The following is an 18,058-nucleotide window of genomic DNA, read 5'->3' as shown; positions in this document are numbered from 1 at the left end:
TCCTGGGATAAAGCACAGTTACTTACCGTAACAGGTGTTATCCAGGGACAGTAGGCAGCTATTCTCATAACCCACCCACCTCCCCTGGTTGGCTTCTCTGCTAGCTATCTGAACTGAGGAGATGCGCCCTACACTGGGCGGGAAGGCACTCGCGCATGCGCGATGCAGTCGACTCGAAACTTCTAGTTTCTTCAAGCAAGTCTGCTTGCGAGCTTCCACATCCAGGCTCCGCTGATGACATCACCCATATGTGAGAATAGCTGCCTGCTGTCCCTGGATAACACCTGTTACGGTAAGTAACTTTGCTTTATCAGCTATCACCATGACAACAGTTCTGTAACCCCCCACAAATATTAACCATGGCTCCTTCTGAAGTGCCTCTTTAAAAAAAAGCATTTGTAACTGCTTGGCTTTTGTTTTTGTGAGCTGTAGAAAAGGAAAATCTTACAATTAGTTCTTAAAACCTTTGTCTTAACTTAAAGGCTGTTAAAATAAAAGCCACATTTTTTCTGTTTTATTTGCTTCTGGCCACATCATTTCTGGGGTTCAACTAAATCTGTTTCCTCTAACATCATAAAAAAAAATGCATTTCCGGCTCATCAGAAAAGTGCATTTCCAGCGCTTCATTTACCCTGTTACCGCCGATATCATCAGAATGTACATTTCCAGCATGTTAGTCAGGCCCATTTCAGCTGATGTCATCAGAATGTGCATTTCCGGGGTCAGACACCCTCTTCTTCTGGTGATTTAATCAGAAAGTGCATTTCTGGTGACGTAGGCAGGTGGAGGGGCATGGGTGGGGCATGGACGGAGCTACTATCCATTCCTATGGGAGTGTGTGGGGTATGGGTGGGAGTGAATGTGGTGTGGGTTGGGCTTGGTTGATAGTCGGCGGAGAGTGGGTGGGGTTTGTGCAGAGAGTGGGTGGGGTCTAACCCAGAAGTGAACGCTGATTGGATGTTCCTTATCTTGGCAGCTGTCAATCATTTTGACATGAGGTATACCCATTATACGACTTACTATTACTACTATTACTATTATTTCTAATGTGCCAAATATTCTGTATTGTGATTTTTGCTAATTAATTACTTAATAAAATTAAGTTTTTAAGGTGTGCTTCCTGTGATTCAAGTTTCAAGTTTATTATTACATTTGATTAATCGCTTAATCCGAATTCTAAGCGATGTACATAACTTAAAAGGGGAACAGATTATATAAAGTACCCTAAACAAAGCTAGCAGGATATGTGTTGCAGGATGTGAGTTGCACATGGAGAGTAGAGTGAAAGGGTACATTTTTCTTTAACAGTACTGCTGCACTTGGAACAATGATAGTTGACAGTCCTCACTCTCTTTGTTTTGCAGTCGGAATCGTACCAGGAAGACATCTACCCATTGACGGCTGGAGGTCAGTCAGCACTGACAGCACAGGAATGGCTGAGTGGAATTAATAAAGGTCAGATAAGCACAACAGACAGCTATTTTTTTTCAGGCAATAATTTAATGGCAGTGAAAGACAGCCTGCTCTTCTACTATAAGCCCTGTCATTCACAAGATCAAGAGAAACCCATTCTTCTTCTTTTAAAAAAAAAAAAATTATTTATTCATTTTCAAATTTACAATAAGTGTGACAATATATCCAAGCAGTTAACAATAAATATAACACTTAATATTCATCAATGGTACAAATGTTATACTCTTATCTCCCACCCTTCCCACCCTCTCCTATCATATAATCATTCTGTTATTTTACATTGACTGAAAATCAAAGATCAAGAGAGCAAGTGTGTTCTCAGTGCAAAAATAAATTAGAGAGGTGTAATTAGACTTTTTAGTAGTAGAAATCCTTTACTCATCAGTGAATGATGATGAAGTCTTCCACTAATGACAACTTATGAATTTAAACAACTTTCAAATTATATGGAGGGGTATGTTTGATATGATGCCTAAGTCCGAGTTTAAACATTTAGCGGACACATTAACTCCTCATACCTATAGCCATGTGCTGCTTTGTCATCCCTAATATACTTTTGAAAAACAGTCCTGAGATGAGTGGGTTGGGAGGGGTGATTTTGGTTGGGAAAATTTATTCTTTATACAATTGTTTTACCAATTTGTGATAACCTTTAATGTTTGTATTCTTATTCTATTTGATTGTATATTTTTGAGAACCAAAATTAATAAAAATGATTTTTAAAAAACAAAATCATTTAGCGGAACATGCACAACATGCACATGACCATTGACTTCTACCTCCTCCTGCCACGAATTGCGAAGGAATGAGACTCATGGTGGGGAAAAAGATTAAGAAGAGGATAGGCGCTGTAAAAATGCTACAGCAAGCGTGGTCCCTTTTTAAGGACACAGTCAACAAGGCGCAAAATCTATATATATAGCGTATAAAAAAGGGATCCAAGAGGAAAAAGAACAAGGAACCGGCGTGGCTCACTGTAGCAGTGAAAGAAGCGATCAGAGACAAGAAGATTTCTTTTACAGTATGGAAAAGGTCAAAAGCAGATGAAAACTGGAAAAAGCACAAGCAGCATCAACACAGGTGACATAAGGCACTAAGAGGGGTCAAAAGGGACTATGAGAAAATAATTGCCAAGGAGGCGAAAAACTTCAAGCTGTTTTTGCGATATATTAAGTGGAAACGACCCGCGAAGGAAGTGGTGGGGCTGTTGGACGACCATGGAATAAAGGGAGTGCTAAAAGAGGACAAAGCCATCACCGACAAACTGAACAAGTTTTTTGCGTCTGTGTTTACAGAAGAGGATATACGCAACATACCGGAAGCTGACAGGCTATACCTAGGAAACGAAGACGGGAAACTGACAGGGTTGACGGTCAGTCTAGAAGAGGTATGCAGGCAGATTGATAGGCTTAAAAATGACAAATCCCCTGGACCGGATGGCATCCATCCAAGGATAATCAAGGAACTGAAAGGGGCTATAGCTGAACTGTTTCAACTAATAACCAATCTGTTGATCAAATCGAAAAGGATTCCGGAAGACTGGAAAGTGGTAAATGTTACGTCGAGCTTCAAGAAAGGTTCAAGGGGAGATCCAGGAAACTATAGGCCGGTGAGTCTGACCTCGGTACGGGAAAGATGGTAGAGGTGCTGGTAAAGAACCGCATTGTTGACCACCTTGATGAACACAGTCTGATGAGGACCAGCCAGCACGGTTTCAGTAAAGGAAGATCTTGCTTGACAAACTTGCTGCACTTCTTAAAGGGAGTTAACAGGCAGATAGACAAAGGTGACCCAATCGACATTGTATATCTGGATTTTCAGAAGGCGTTACTTCAAAAAATTGCGAGTCATGGGATTGAGGGTGAAATACTCATGTGGATCAAAAACTAGTTGGCGGATAGAAAACAGAGAGTGGGGGTAAATGGACAATACTCGGACTGGAAAAGCATCACCATTGGAGTGCCGCAGGGTTCGGGTCTTGGGCCTGTGCTCTTCAACATATTTATAAATGACCTGGAAATTGGAACGACAAGCGAGGTGATTAAATGTGCAGACGATACGAAGTTATTCAGAGTAATGAAGACGCAGGAGGATTGCGAAGACCTGCAACAGGACATAAACACACTCGAGAAATGGGCCGCGACATGGCAAATGAAATTTAACGTGGATAAGTGTAAGGTGATGCATGTCGGTAACAAAAATCTTGTACACAAATACAGGATGTCTGGTGCAGTACTCGGAGAGACCCCCCAGGAAAGCGACTTGGGAGTACTGGTCAACAAGTTGATGAAGGCGACCGCGCAATGCGTGGCAGCAACGAAAATGGCTAACAGAATGCTTGGAATGATTAAGAAGGGGATCACAAACAGATCGGAGAATGGTATCATGCCGCTCTACCGGGCCATGGTATGACACCACCTGGAATACTGCATCCAACATTGGTCGCCGTACTTGAAGAAGGACACAGTAGTAAGCCTCATCTCCCTTGAAAAGAGACTGAGAGGGGGCATGATTGAAACATTGAAGATAGGGTAAAATGCTTGAGTACATGAATAAACTCATGTAAACCGTTCTGAGCTCTCCTGGTAGAATGGTATAGAAAATTGAATAAATAAATAAAATACATGAAGAAGGACACAGTACGACTCGAAAGGGTCCAGAGAAGAACAACTAAAATGGTTAAGGGGCTGGAGGAGTTGCCATACAGTAAGAGATTAGAGAAACTGGGCCTCTTCTCCCTTGAAAAGAGGAGACTGAGAAGGGACATGATCGAAATATTCAAGATAATGAAGGGAATAGACTTAGTAGATAAAGACAGGTTGTTCACCCTCTCCAAGGTAAGGAGAACGAGAGGGCACTCTCTAAAGTTAAAAGGTGATAGATTCCGTACAAACATAAGGAAGTTCTTTTTCATCCAGAGAGTGGTGGAAAACTGGAACGCTCTTCCGGAGGCTGTCGTAGGGGAAAACACCCTCCAGGGATTCAAGAGAAAGTTAGTCAAGTTCCTGCTAGACCAGAATGTATGCAGGTAAGGCTAGACTCAATTAGGGCTTAGGTCCTTGACCTAGGGGGCCGCCGCAGGAGCGGACTGCTGGACACAAAAGACCACTGGTCTGAGCCAGCAGCGGCAATTCTTATGTTCTTTTGCCCTCTTTTAGAGCTTCAAGAGTTGATCCATCCATTAATCCCCCTTCTGCTTCCTCTTGCCCCCTAATTTTGTTACCCTACCTCTCAAATTCCAGGCTTCAACAAGGAACTCAGTGCTAACCTGTGGGCTCTCTGCGGTTTCATCTAAGTCCTCTATTAATTCTAAATCTTCAGGTTTCATTCTGGTCTTGATCATCACACTCATCATGCTGAAAGGAGGAAACACACGTCTCTCTACTTTCTTCCTTTTCATAAGCACACTTACAACTTTTATCACTACCACTACAAAATCTTGTTTTTCGCTACAAATCCAACACTACAGCTACAGCTACAAATTCGCTACAAATCCAACACTAAAGAAACTTTTGGGCTCTCTTTCGAGGGTCCTATCTCATCTAACAGTGCTTCTGTTCCCAAGTCGTTCCTTTCGTCAGATTGTGATGCGCCGTGTCTATTTTCGGCTGGGTAACTCCTGTCTATTTAAGTCACTCCGGTCAGGCTTGTCAGGGTTTAGGCCAAAGTCAGCATTCCTTCTCGAGAGTCGCCTGTAGGAGAGCAGAGTCTCTAAGAAAACGCAAAGAAATACTTTCTCTTATATCTCACTGTACGGCAACACCTCCAGACCCTTAACCATTTTAGTCGCTCTTCTCTGGACCTTTTCGAGTAGTACTGTGTCCTTCTTCATGTATTTTATTTTTTATTTTATTTATTTATTAAATTTTCTATACCGTTCTACCAGGAGAGCTCAGAACGGTTTACATGAGTTTATTCATGTACTCAAGCATTTTACCCTGTCCCAGCAGGCTCACAATCTATCTAATATACCTGGGACAATGGGGGGAATTAAGTGACTTGCCCAGGGTCACAAGGAGCAGCGTGGGTTTGAACTCACAACCCCAGGGTGCTGAGGCTGTAGCTTTAACCACTGCACCACACACTCACCTTAACCACTGTGCCACACACTCCCCTAATATACTACCAGTGCTGGATGCAGTATTCCAGGTGGGGGCCTACCATGGCCCGGTACAGTGGATTGATAACCTTCTCCGATCTGTTTGTGATCCCCTTCTTACTCATTCCTAACAATCTGTTCGCCCTTTTCACCGCCGCTGCACATTGTGCGGATAGCTTCATTGACTTGTCAACCAGTACTCCCAAGTCTCTTTCCTGGACATCCTGTATTTGTGTATAAGATTTTTGTTACCAACATGCATCACCTTACACTTATCCACGTTAAACCTCATTTGCTATGTCGTGGCCCATTTCTTGAGTGTGTTTATGTCACGTTGCAGGTATTCGCAATCCTTCTGTGTCTTCACTACTCTGAATAACTTCGTATCGCCTACAAATTTAATCACCTCGCTCGTCGTACCAATTTCCAAGTCATTTATAAATATGATGAAGAGCACTAGTCCAAGCACCGAACCCTGCAGCACTCCGCTTATGATGCTTTTCTAGTCCGAGTATTGTTTATTCACCCCTACTCTGTTTCCTATCCACCAGCCAGTTTTTAATCCACGTGAGTATTTCACCCTCAAGTTCATGGCTTGCAATTTTTCGAAGTAATCGTTCATGTGGAACCTTGTCGAACGCCTTCTGTAAATCCAGATATCCAATGTCGACCAGGTCACCCTTGTCTATCTGCCTGTTTACTCCCTTGAAGAAGTGCACCAAGTTCTTCAAGCAAGATCTTCCTTTGGTGAAGCTGTGCTGGCTGCTCCTCATTAGATTTTGTCCATCAAGGTGATCAATGATGAAGTCCTTTATCAGCACCTCTACCATCTTTCCTGGTACCGAGGTCAGACTCACTGGTCTGTAGTATCCCGGATCTCCCCTCAAACCGTTCTTGAAGATCGGCGTAACATTCGCCACTTTCCAGTCTTTCGGAATCCTTCCTGATTTGATCGACAGATTGGTTTTTAAGTTGAAGCAGTTCAGCTTTAGCCCCTTTCAGTTCCTTGATTACCCTCGGATGGATGCCATCCAGTCCTGGGGATTTATCATTTTTAAGCCTATCAATCTGCCTGCATACCTCTTCTACACTGACCGTCAACCCTGTCAGTTTGCCGTCTTCTTTTCCTGCGTATAGCCTGTTGGCTTCCGGTATGCTGTGTATATCCTCTTCGGTAAATACAAATGCAAAAAATGTGTCCATTTTGTCGGCGATAGCTTTGTCCTCCTTTAACACTCCCTTTATTCCATGGTCATCCGACGACCCTACCTCTTCCTTCGCAGGTCGTTTCCCCTTATTATATTGAAAGAATGGCTTGAAGTTTTTTGCCTCCTTGGCTATTTTTTCCTCGTAGTCTGTTTTGGCCCCTCTTATCGCCTTATAGCACCTGCTTTGATGTTTGTGCTTTTTCCAGTTTTCGTCCATTTTTGACCTTTTCCATTCCTTAAACAAAGTCTTCTTGTCTCTGATTGCTTCATTTACCGCTACAGTGAGTCAAGCCGGTTCCTTGTTCTTTTTCAAGTTCAAGTTCAAGTTCAGGTTTATTTTGATTAATCGCCTATATAAAACTTTCTAGGCGATGTACAATAAAATACAAGTTATAAAAAACATAATATCATATTAGTATTACAAAACATCCAAAACATCATCACAAGTAATTATTAATTAATTAAATAAAATAGAGAAGATTTCTCTTTTCCTAATAATTAACAAAACATAACAGGAGGAAAGGAGGGAAAGGGTTACAATATTTCTCTTAATTAAGGGGAAGAACATATGGAAGGGAAAGACAATATAAAGGAGGGAGAAAAGAAAGGAAATTAATCATTAAAAGCATCGTTAAATAAAAAAGTTTTCAACAATTTTTTAAAAGAAATAAGATCTTTTTCCTTTCTGATAAAAAGAGGCAAGGTGTTCCAGAGTTGGGGAGCTAGTACAGAGAACATATCATTTCTCCTTGTTCCAACAATTTTTAGTGAAGGGACCAATAATAAGTCTTGCTGGGAAGATCGAAGGAGTCGAGTTGTACAATAAGGGGTTATCATTCTAGATATGAATAATGGCGTATTGAACAATAGTACCTTGAAAACTAAGAAAGCTATTTTAAATGTTATCCGATGATTGATGGGCAGCCAATGCGATTTGATAAGAAGAGGAGTAACATGATCATATTTTTTTCCTTTGTGTATGAGTTTTATGGCAGTATTTTGGATTATTTGAAGTCTTTTCTTTTCTTTTTGAGATATGTTATACAGTAAAGAATTACAATAATCTAATCCCTAATTATAATAATCTTGGATCCCTTGTTGATATGCAGTATATATAGATTTTGTGCCTCAGTGACTGTGTCCTTAAAAAGGGACCATGCTTGCTCTAGCGTTTTTACAGTGCTTATCTTATTCTTAACATTCTTCCCCAGCATGAGTCTCATCCCTTCGTAATTCCCTTTTCGGAAGTTCAGTGCCATGGCCTTCGTTCTGGATCAATGTTTTGCTCTTGTGTCCAGGTTGAAGTGGATCATATTGTGATCACTGCTTCCCAGCGTCCTTCTACTTCTACACCTTGCGCTGGTCATCGTAGTCCATTTAGAATTAAGTCCAGGATTGCATTTCCTCTTGTATTTTCCTTGACAAGTTGTTCCAGGAAGCAATCACCTACAGTATCCAGGAACTTGGTCTCCCTACCGCAGCCGGAGGTACCTAGGTTTGTCTATTCCTGGATAATTGAAGTTACCCATGATAACTGCGTTGCCTCCCATGGAGTTGAATTTAATCTCGTCCGTCATTTTTCCATCAGTTTCTTTGGACTCCCTGGGGTTCGGTAGTAGGTGCCAATCTTCGTTTCCGTTCCATTTGTTCTCAGAATTTTGATCCATAGAGATTCTACCTTATTTTTCATTTCCGGCGTTTTCTCTCTGGTAGACTCAATTCCCTCTTTGATGTATAGGGCAATACCCCCACATTTTTGACCTACTCTGTCTCTGCGGTTATAGCTTGTATCCCAGTAGCACAGTGTCCCAGACGTTTTCTTCATTCCACCATGTTTTTGTGATGCCGATGATGTCACAGCTTCCAATTCCCCCATCTTATTCCTTAGGCTCCTTGTGATCGTGTACATACACTTGAGTTTGTGGCCTGTTACTTTCTTGCATTTCCTTCCCTCTTGTGTCCCTTTCAATCCATCAGGATTTCTGTCTTGCCTATGATCCGGTGAGATTTCTTCACAATCTTCCTGTATGGTATCCTCTGGGTATACCGTTTCCAGAACCATCGACTCTTGGTTGACTGTCAGCTTTCCCCTTATTCCTAGTTTAAAAACTTCTTAATTTCTCGCTTGATGTTGCTGGCAAGTAGTCTCGTTCCGTCTACGCTGAGGTGGAGTCCATCCTTCCTGTATAGCTTGCTCTTCCTCCAGAACGTCATCCAGTTGCGCACAAAGTGGAATCCTTCTTCCTCACATCAGCACCTCATCCACGCATTGACTGCTTGCAGCTGTCTGCCTCTTCTCATCAACCCTGGGTACTGGCAGGATCTCTGAGAATGCTATCCTCGGCGTTCTGGTCTTCAGCTTCCCTCCTAGCATCCAGAAATAGTCCTTCAGTGCTTCCCTGCTGTAGTTCCTGTTGCTCACGTTGTTTGTCCCCACGTGGATCACCACCGCCATATCTTCTACCTTGGCTCCCGGTAGGCAGGTCACCAGCCAATCTTGTCTTCCTCTCGCTATGTGGCTGTTGTCTTGTCTAATGATGGAGTCCCCCACGACGATTGCTGTCCTCTCTATCTTCTCTGTACAGGTCATTGGTGAGGTCCCACTTGGAGTATTGTGTTCAGTTTTGGAGACCGTATCTGACGAAGAACACAAAAAGGCTTTAAGCGGTCCAGAGGAGAGTGACAAAAATGATAGAAGGTTTGTGACAAAAGATGTATGAGGAGAGACTGGAAGCCCTGAATATGTATACCTTAGAGGAAAGGAGGAACAGGGGGGATATGATTCAGATGTTCAAATACTTGAAAGGTATTAACATAGAACAAAATATTTTCCAGAGGAAGGCAAATGGTAAAACCAGAGGACATAATTTGAGATTGAGGGATGGGAGACTCAAGAGCAATGTAAGGAAATTCTTCTTTGAAACCATTTAATGTTTTCTTGTCTACAACAGCTACATGGAACGCGCTTCCAGAGGCTGTTGTAGACAAGAAAACATTAAATGGTTTCAAAGAAGGTTTGGATAGATTCCTAGAAGAAAAAGGGATTGAGGGGTATAGATAGGTATAGACCATTGCTCAGGAAATGGGCCTGATGGGCCGCCGCGGGAGCGGACCGCTGAGCAGGATGGACCTAGGGTCTGCCTCAGCGGAGGCAACTTCTTATGTTCTTATGTTCTTATGTTCTTTACGGAGAGTGTTGTGGATGCCTGGAGTGCACTCCCAAGAGAAGTGGTGGAGATGAAAACAGTGACGGAGTTCAAAAAAGTGTGGGATAAACACAGAGGATCTAGAATCAGAAAATAATAGTGAATATTGAAGAACTAAGGCTAGTACTGGGCAGACTTGCACAGTCTGTGTCTGTATATAGCCATTTGGTGGAGGATGGGCGGGGGAGGGCTTCAATGGCTTGTGAGGGTGTAGATGTACCGGAGTGAGCTTTGACAGAGACTTCAGTAGTTAGAACCTAAGAACAGTACCGGAAAGAGCTTTGGATTCTTGGCCAGAAATTGTTAAGAAGAAGGCGAAAAAAACCCAAACACCCAACAAATTTTTAGATTGAATCAGGTTGGACAGACTAGATGAACCATTTGGGTCTTTATCTGACATCATCTACTATGTTTTATATTACTATGATACCTCACACCGAACCATCCGCTCCTGGACAACTGTCAGCTTTCCTCTGCATCTCAGTTTAAAAGCTGCTCTATCTCCTTTCTAAATGTTAACACCAGCAACCTGGTTTCATTCCAGTTAATGTGGAATCCATCCTTTCAGAACAAGCTTCCCCTTTCCAAGAAGGTGTCCCAGTTCCTAATAAATCTAAATCTTTCATACCTGCATCATTGTCTCAACCATGCAGTGAGACTTCGGAGCTCTTCCTACCTCTTAGGCCCTGCGTGTGGAACTGGGAGCATTTCTGAAAATGCTACCCTGGAGGATCTGGATTTCATCTTTCTACCTAAGAGCCTAAATTTAGCTTCCAGAAACTCCCTCCCACATTTTCCTATAGCACTATCTAAAATCCTATCTAAGTGACATTTGAGGTCTGCCACCTTTTCACCAGGCAGGCATGTGACCAGATGATCCTCATGCCCACCAGCCACCCAGCTATCTACATGCCTAATGATTGAATCATCAACTACAACAGCTGTCCTATCCCTTCCCTCCTGGGTAGAAGTCCCTGGAGACACATTCTCGATGCGAAAGGGTATTGGGCAGGTCCTGGCTACAGGATTATTTCCTACTTCACCAGGATGATGCTCTCCTAGGAGACTTCTCTCCTCCAAGTCAGCACAGGGACTACCAGACTGGAAGTAGGACTTCTCTACAATATGTCTGTAGGTCTCATTTTTGTCTCCTTTAGTTCCTCCAAGTCTGCTACTCTAGTCTCAAGGGAGCGCACTTGTTCTCTGAGAGCTAGAAGCTCTTTGCAGCAAGCACACACATATAACATCTCACCAACCAGGAGAAATTTATACATGTGACACTCTATTCAAAAGACTAGATAGTACTACTCTTACTGCTGGATTACTGTCTGCATCTTATTATTGAGCTGATTAATTAATTAATTAATTAAACCTTACTAAGCTACTAGGAATATATTAGATTAGTATAGAGAGCCGTAGGATTATATTATATGCTTTATTTAGTGTTTGTTTCTTAGAGTCTTAGGGTTAGATTGCATACTTATTTAGTATTTGATTCTTAACAGGTAATGAAATATAATAAGAATATGTAGTAAAGAGTTCTCCTGTTGTCCTATTTAGAATAATTGACAATAAATTAAGACTATAAGTAAAGAAATGAACTAGGGGTGGGCGGGAGAGGGAAGGGCGGGAGGGAGGGAGGGAATGGAGACTAAGCCAGACCCTACTCTGTCTGCCAGAGAATATCTTTAGCAGAAGGTTCAAGCTTATAAAACTGAAGAACTATAAAAGAGACTAGATAAGTAAAGTTTGCTCTTTTAAGATCTAAACTGTCAATAGAAGGGAACCTACAATTTAGATTTTCTCCCCAAACCCATCAAAGCTCAGAGCAAAATAATGTATACTTACCCAAAGATATGTCTTCTACTGAGTTGCAGCTCATACTAAGATTGCAGCATTTCTTTTCAGCAACTTATGGGTAAAATCTATCTCCTTGCTAAATTCACTTCACTAACATTGAGACAATTCAGTAGTTTTTGAGAAGATCTGGGAACCTTATATTAAATGGACTAAAACTGATGACAGGGTGGGAGGATGGGTGTAATTGGCCTGGGGGCTAGTCTGTTGACTCATACATGCTAATTTGGGATCTTCCTTACAATCCTGATCTAAACTTGGGTTTTAAGCAAGTGAGAGAGTCCCAGATGATAGCTTATCAATCTGACACTTTTCTTGCTGTAATGTGTGTTATTTCTTGTTTTGGTTTTAAGAGCATAGTAGGGAGAGGGCATTTAGGATGAAATGAGGTAGATCTTTATGATATGGTGATGTAAATCTGAAAATGGAAAAAAAGATGATATGTTTATATTCATAGGTCCTTTTTTGATATCCTTAAGACCTGGTTCAGAGGATTTGCACTCCATAATACTGGCTCCTCACATAGAGCTTTCCTTGACCATCACACAACCAAAAATGTACCAGGACAAGACAGAAAGTGTGTCAGTGTGGGAGCTTCAGCAGCAAGCCAAGGTTCAGGGTGAAAAAGTACAGAAGAAAAGAGAAGAGTGCTTCAAGGAGTTCAAGCAAACTTTAGTATCCAGTGGCTTTTACTTATCTGAATGTTCCCCACCCAAGACAGAAAATGAGGTAAGGATAGGTATAAATATTTGAATTTAGCTTAATTTATTTTCTGAACTTATATTTTTGCCTGTTGTGCTCCTTTTATTTGTCTCTAGATGATTGCATCCCCCCTGATATATCTGGTTTGCTGGATTGACTGGTGATGTCATGCAACATAGCGGTCACCAACAATATTCATCTGCTGATGCACAGCCAGGTAGACCTACCTAAAAGGCAGGTCTAATTTTGGCCACTAGACTATAGCTGGCTGGACCTTAGCCAGCTAAGTCCATGGTAATGAACTTTGACTTGGATATTCAATACTGGTGGCTGGATACTGGTGGCCCCAGCATTGAATATCCGGGACTGCAACTTCTCCCGCCATCTCATTATTGGCCCTATGTTTCTTAGGAAAAACTAAGGCCCATCCCCGCTAAGCCTAAGGACTGATTGGCCCAGGCTCTAGAAGCCTGGCCCAATCAGGCCTTAGGCTTAGCGGGGATGGGTCTGGAAGGGGCAGGCCCACCACATTTCGATGAGCAGGCCTGCCGGCTGGATGGCAGCAAGACCCATCCGTCCGACCAACAATTTAGAAGTTAGTTGGGGGGAGGTTAGTTGGGGGGTCTGGAGGGGGTGCAGCTTTCCCACAGGAGGGGTTGGGCACCCTCCTGCCGGCGACCGGACAGGTGGCCGTGGCCGCTATACTTATCGCAGCAGGTAGATCCCTTGCCACAATAAGTATTGCAGCTGCGTCTACTTACAATGTAGGCCAGCATTTAGCTGGCCTACAATCTAAGCATCTCTTCCTTTACTAGGGAGACGTGTAGGGCCACCTAGGTTCGCCTGAGGCCCTTAGGCGAGCTTAGGCGGTCTTGCGAGCCTCCCTAGGCTCCCAGAGGTGCCTTCAATATTGGTGGTCTGCCTGGGGAGCATTTTTTTAAAAACGTGCATCCCGATTGGCTGATTAGACAGCTGTAGGACGCCTACAGCTGCCTAAAATCGGGACGCACCTTGCAGAATCAGGGTCTAAATGTACATATGTATTTCATAAATTTGTGCTTGTTCCATCTCTGCCCAGGATAGTTACTAGGATAATAAGGCCCCTGATTAAGTCAAGAGATAATACAAAAAGGAGTCTTCTCTGCATTAGTCCCCTTTTCGCCTGAGTGTTCAGCACATCACCACTATAAACTGCCCTCCAAAACACATCCAACAGACAAGAAATTGAAGCCTCTGTATTATATACTATAGTGAAAGACAAGTTGCAAATACATGTAGAATACTAATGTAGACTGTGTATTTTCTTAATTTCCTTGTTGCATTATGTCTTACTCTCCATGGCTTATGATTTATGAGGCTCTAAACAAGATTTTGTCTGACTTTTTATGGATTGGCAAACATCCTCACATAGATTTGTCCAAACTTTATCTTTCCAAATATCATGGTGGTGCCTTCAATTTTTAATTTGGGATTATTTCAAATGGACCATGATATTGATTCCTCAATTCTATTTGTTGATAAATAGTCAATCATAGACTTCAAAGATGAGTTGGCAGTGACATTCCTTGTCTCAATAGTAATTATATAAATGTGTAAAATTCATATCACCATGTTATTTGGAAAGATATGAAGAACTACTATTACTAACCACTTATATAGCACTGAAAGGCGTGCACAGCACTGCATATTTTGACATTTATAGATGGTCCCTTCTTGGAAGAGCTTACAATCTAACTTTGACAGACAGATAGGCTAGGGACAGATAGGGACATATAGGGTTAGGGATGCAGAACCCAAAGTGAGAGGAGTTAGGAGTCGAAAGCACTCTTGAAGAGGTGGGATTTTAACTGGGCCTTGAACTCAGAGGTCTGGAGGATACATGAGGTTACAAGTTAAATGATAACCACAGCAGCTTTTACTAATGTCTTTCTTCCTCACATCTGATATGATAGCTTAGGGATCTGATAAGCTATGATCTTGTCAGGTATTTTCACCTTCACATGGCTAGGATCACTAAGCACACTAGATAAAGATCCCCAGTGGGAAAACGTTTATATAGTATTATGTGCCCAATATTTCCCACTTATAACTAACTATGAATAAGGTTGCAAATATCTTAATCTGACTTAAAGATAAGCTCTAAAGATAAGTAGGCTTGTATATGCCAATACTTGCTGAAAATTAAGATTTTTGAGTAAATTAAATAACGCTGGAGAAAAGAAATTTAGAGATATAACGAGAAATATAGATAGTGTAGTCTCATGCGTGAATAAGGAAGGATGATAGGAAGTGTATGAATATATATAGAATGATAGGAAGCGTATGAAAATAGATGTTTTAAAGAGTTTCTCTTAAAAAAGAATAAATATTGGAAAAAATTTTTTTACAAGTTTGGAATAATAGAAAATGAGAGTGAGGCCAATGATTGGAGATTAAAGGAGCGATTTTAGCTACGCTGAATACCCCAGTCATTGAATGACTACGCGTAGGCTCCATTACTGAGGCTAACTCTCATAGATTAAGATATTTGCAACCTTATTCATAGTTAGTTATAAGTGGGAAATATTGGGCACATAATACTATAGGATCACTAAGCACTCATGGTAGGAACCCCCATGACTGAAAGGAAGCAACTATGGCTCACAAGTAAAAGCCCTTTGCTCATCTTTCAGAGGTCATTGGTTCAAATCTCAGCACACATTTTAACTGTGGCATTCTACCTTGCAGGTGTACCTTGATGATCTCATAATGAGGTCAGCATTGTGCAGCTGCACACTTCCATTTGCAATGAAGTAGAAGCCATGCTAAGGTCTGTATCTGTTTTTTTTTCAGTTTTTAAGCTTTAGCAAATGAAGTTATGTATTCAATCTATATATTTTTTTCATGTGCTTTCCTTATTTCAGTAATGAGCTGATTGGAGCACTGTTTAGTCAGAAAAAAAGGGTAGCTTTTTAGCAAGAAACATAAAGCTGTGTTTTTCATGTGCTGTGCTTCAGTTAATGGATCTTTTCCTCTAATTAGCAAATAGCATTGCTGTTTGTCCACAAAAATAGAAGGTTTTGCATGCAATATATCTGGGTTTTTATTTATTTATTATTCATTTGTTACAAATTATATAACAAACTCAGGAATTTCCAATTACAACCATCAACATAAACATTACAAAGAGGAAAAATAAAATCATTCAGCGATCTAGCCCACATTATCTGGCCACAAGTACCTTTCCTTTAGCACAGGGATCACAAAGTCCCTTCTTGAGGGCCGCAATCCAGTCAGGTTTTCAGGATTTCCCCAATGAATATGCATTGAAAGCAGTGCATGTACATAGATCTCATGCATATTCATTGGGGGAATCCTGAAAACCCGACTGGATTGCGGCCCTCAAGGAGAGACTTTGAGACTCCTGCTTTAGCAGATTAAATTTAGTATAAGGAAAACACATCTTAACTTCTAAGTGGGCAGAATATGGCATCTATACATTTCTTCAATTATCCTCCTTAGTAGGAAAATAAAATCCCCAAAATATTAATTCTAGGATACTGTCTGAACTGGTTTTTCTTTTAGAAACATCTAACTGGACTGGATCTAAGAAGACATATTTATCACTTGCATATGAGATAAGGCATTTACATGGCCTTAGGCCTGAGGGCCAAGAACTGCTTCCTCTTCATTTTGTCTGCTTAGAGACATCAGGAAAAATAAGAATTTGTTGGCCATAAAACAGAGCTTGTTTCCCTAGCTCCGTTTTGAAAACTACCAAAAGTGTAGCACATTTTGTAATTGACTCAAGCAACTGAGGGAAACTATCTGAGGAAACTAATTTATCAATTTCCCCCTCAGCAACCTCCTCCCTAGAAGCTCTCAGAACATAATTGAGGTTATCACGTTGAAAAGTATCCACATCAGAATATTGCAAAATCTCCCTCATATACATTCTTACTAGCTCCAAAGAGGATAGGAAGTGCATGATGGGGAAATTTAAGAAGCGAAGTTGCCTCAATTTGACAATGATGGCGAATAGCCTGCCTAATCTCATGAGCTTGTTGAGAATGTGGCAACACACATGTAACTTGTTTGGAGTGTAGTAATAACCAATCCCTTACTGTATTTCTGGCTCTTTTAAAAGCTTTACTTATAACCTTTCGGGGATATCCTCGTTGATGAAATCTCTCTCTCATTTTGCTAGCTTGCCTAGTGAACTCATCTGACTCAGTACATAAACATTTCAACTGGAGAAATTGGCAGAACTGTCCCTCAAATTCGTAGGATGGCTCTCATAGTGTAGGTCAGTGTTACGGTTGGTCTGTTACCTAAAAATAGTGGTGACAAATTGATCTCTATTAATGGTAATTTCTACATCCAAAAAATGAATTGCATTGTGAGAAATGGTGGACTGGAAGGACATCACAGGTCTCTAAATATTGTAAAAATTAATTCAATCGCTCCTCTGAACCAGACCATATGAGCAAAATGTCAATAAGCCTTTTCCAGCCCACTATAAATCTCTCATATTGGGTGCCATAAATGTACTGTTGTTCAAAACAAGCCATATAAAGGCATGCTATGAAGGGAGCCATTGTGGCTCCTATGGCCAACTCTTTTGACTGTAAATAATATCGTTCCTTGAAGACAAAATAATTACAAGAAATAATTAATTTTCCTAGTTCACTCAAGGTTTGCAAAGCGCATGGGATTTCTAGCATTTGAAGCTGGGAAAGAAAGGAGGGATTTTTGTAATGGGAAAAGGAGGGTTCTTGTATAATCCCACTTTATTCCGGGACCAGTGGGTTATTTCTGTCTACCTGCCAGGACTTTGTAGGAAGCCCCAAACTTCAGACTTAAACCTCAGCCCCTCTTACCTTATCACTGTCCCTATAGGAATCAGTTTTCTTTCCTACAAGCCAGGCTGTAGGAACTTGTATTTTATTTCATAAGAACATAAAAATTGCTGGTGGGTAAGACCAGTGGTCCATTATGCCCAGCAGTCCACTCCCATGGTGGCCCATAGGTCAAAGACCACTGCCCTAACTGTGTATAGCCTTACCTGCGTATGTTCTGGTTCAGCAGGGAGCTCGAGAAGTTCATCGAGGATGCCTACAGGAGAGTGGAAGAACAAGAACATGAGCAGAGCAGGAACAAGGAAGATGCACTAAACGGAGGAATAGAACCATCTGACACCAAGGCAAAAGGAAACCATGGAGGAAACTTCCAGGAAGAAGAGGCAAGATCCTATCAGTGCCTAGAGAGAGAAGAAACAAAGTGCACTAAGGACACAGACCTGCGACCCAGCGGAAGCTGAAAAAAGTGAAATCTGCAATCCTGGTAGGAGACTCAGGCAGGTGTACAGTCACATAGCAGGAGGGAGAGAGGATCGGCTGGTGACCTGTCTCCCAGGAGCAAGAACTAAGGACATCGTCGACAGAATTAAAAGGATCCTGGAAGGAGCAGAGACGGAAGAGACAGCAGTGATAGTCCATGTCGGGACTAATGATGTCAACAGGAGAGACTATAGC

General features: G+C 41.6%; 1 protein-coding gene across 1 annotated transcript in view; it reads left to right on the top strand.

Annotated features, from left to right (window-relative positions):
• Window positions 1-18,058, top strand: part of CORO2A (coronin 2A) — a 418,409-nt gene that overhangs the window by 391,115 nt on the left and 9,236 nt on the right. The window contains exons 10-11 of the mRNA XM_033918127.1: window positions 1,365-1,455; window positions 12,301-12,572. Coding sequence (XP_033774018.1) covers window positions 1,365-1,455; window positions 12,301-12,572 — 363 coding nt within the window. The remainder of the gene's footprint in view (window positions 1-1,364; window positions 1,456-12,300; window positions 12,573-18,058) is intronic.

This window comes from Geotrypetes seraphini, chromosome 1 (genome assembly GCF_902459505.1).
Source record: "Geotrypetes seraphini chromosome 1, aGeoSer1.1, whole genome shotgun sequence".
In the NCBI taxonomy this organism is placed as follows: domain Eukaryota; kingdom Metazoa; phylum Chordata; class Amphibia; order Gymnophiona; family Dermophiidae; genus Geotrypetes; species Geotrypetes seraphini.
This window is presented reverse-complemented; position numbering and strand designations above follow the sequence as displayed.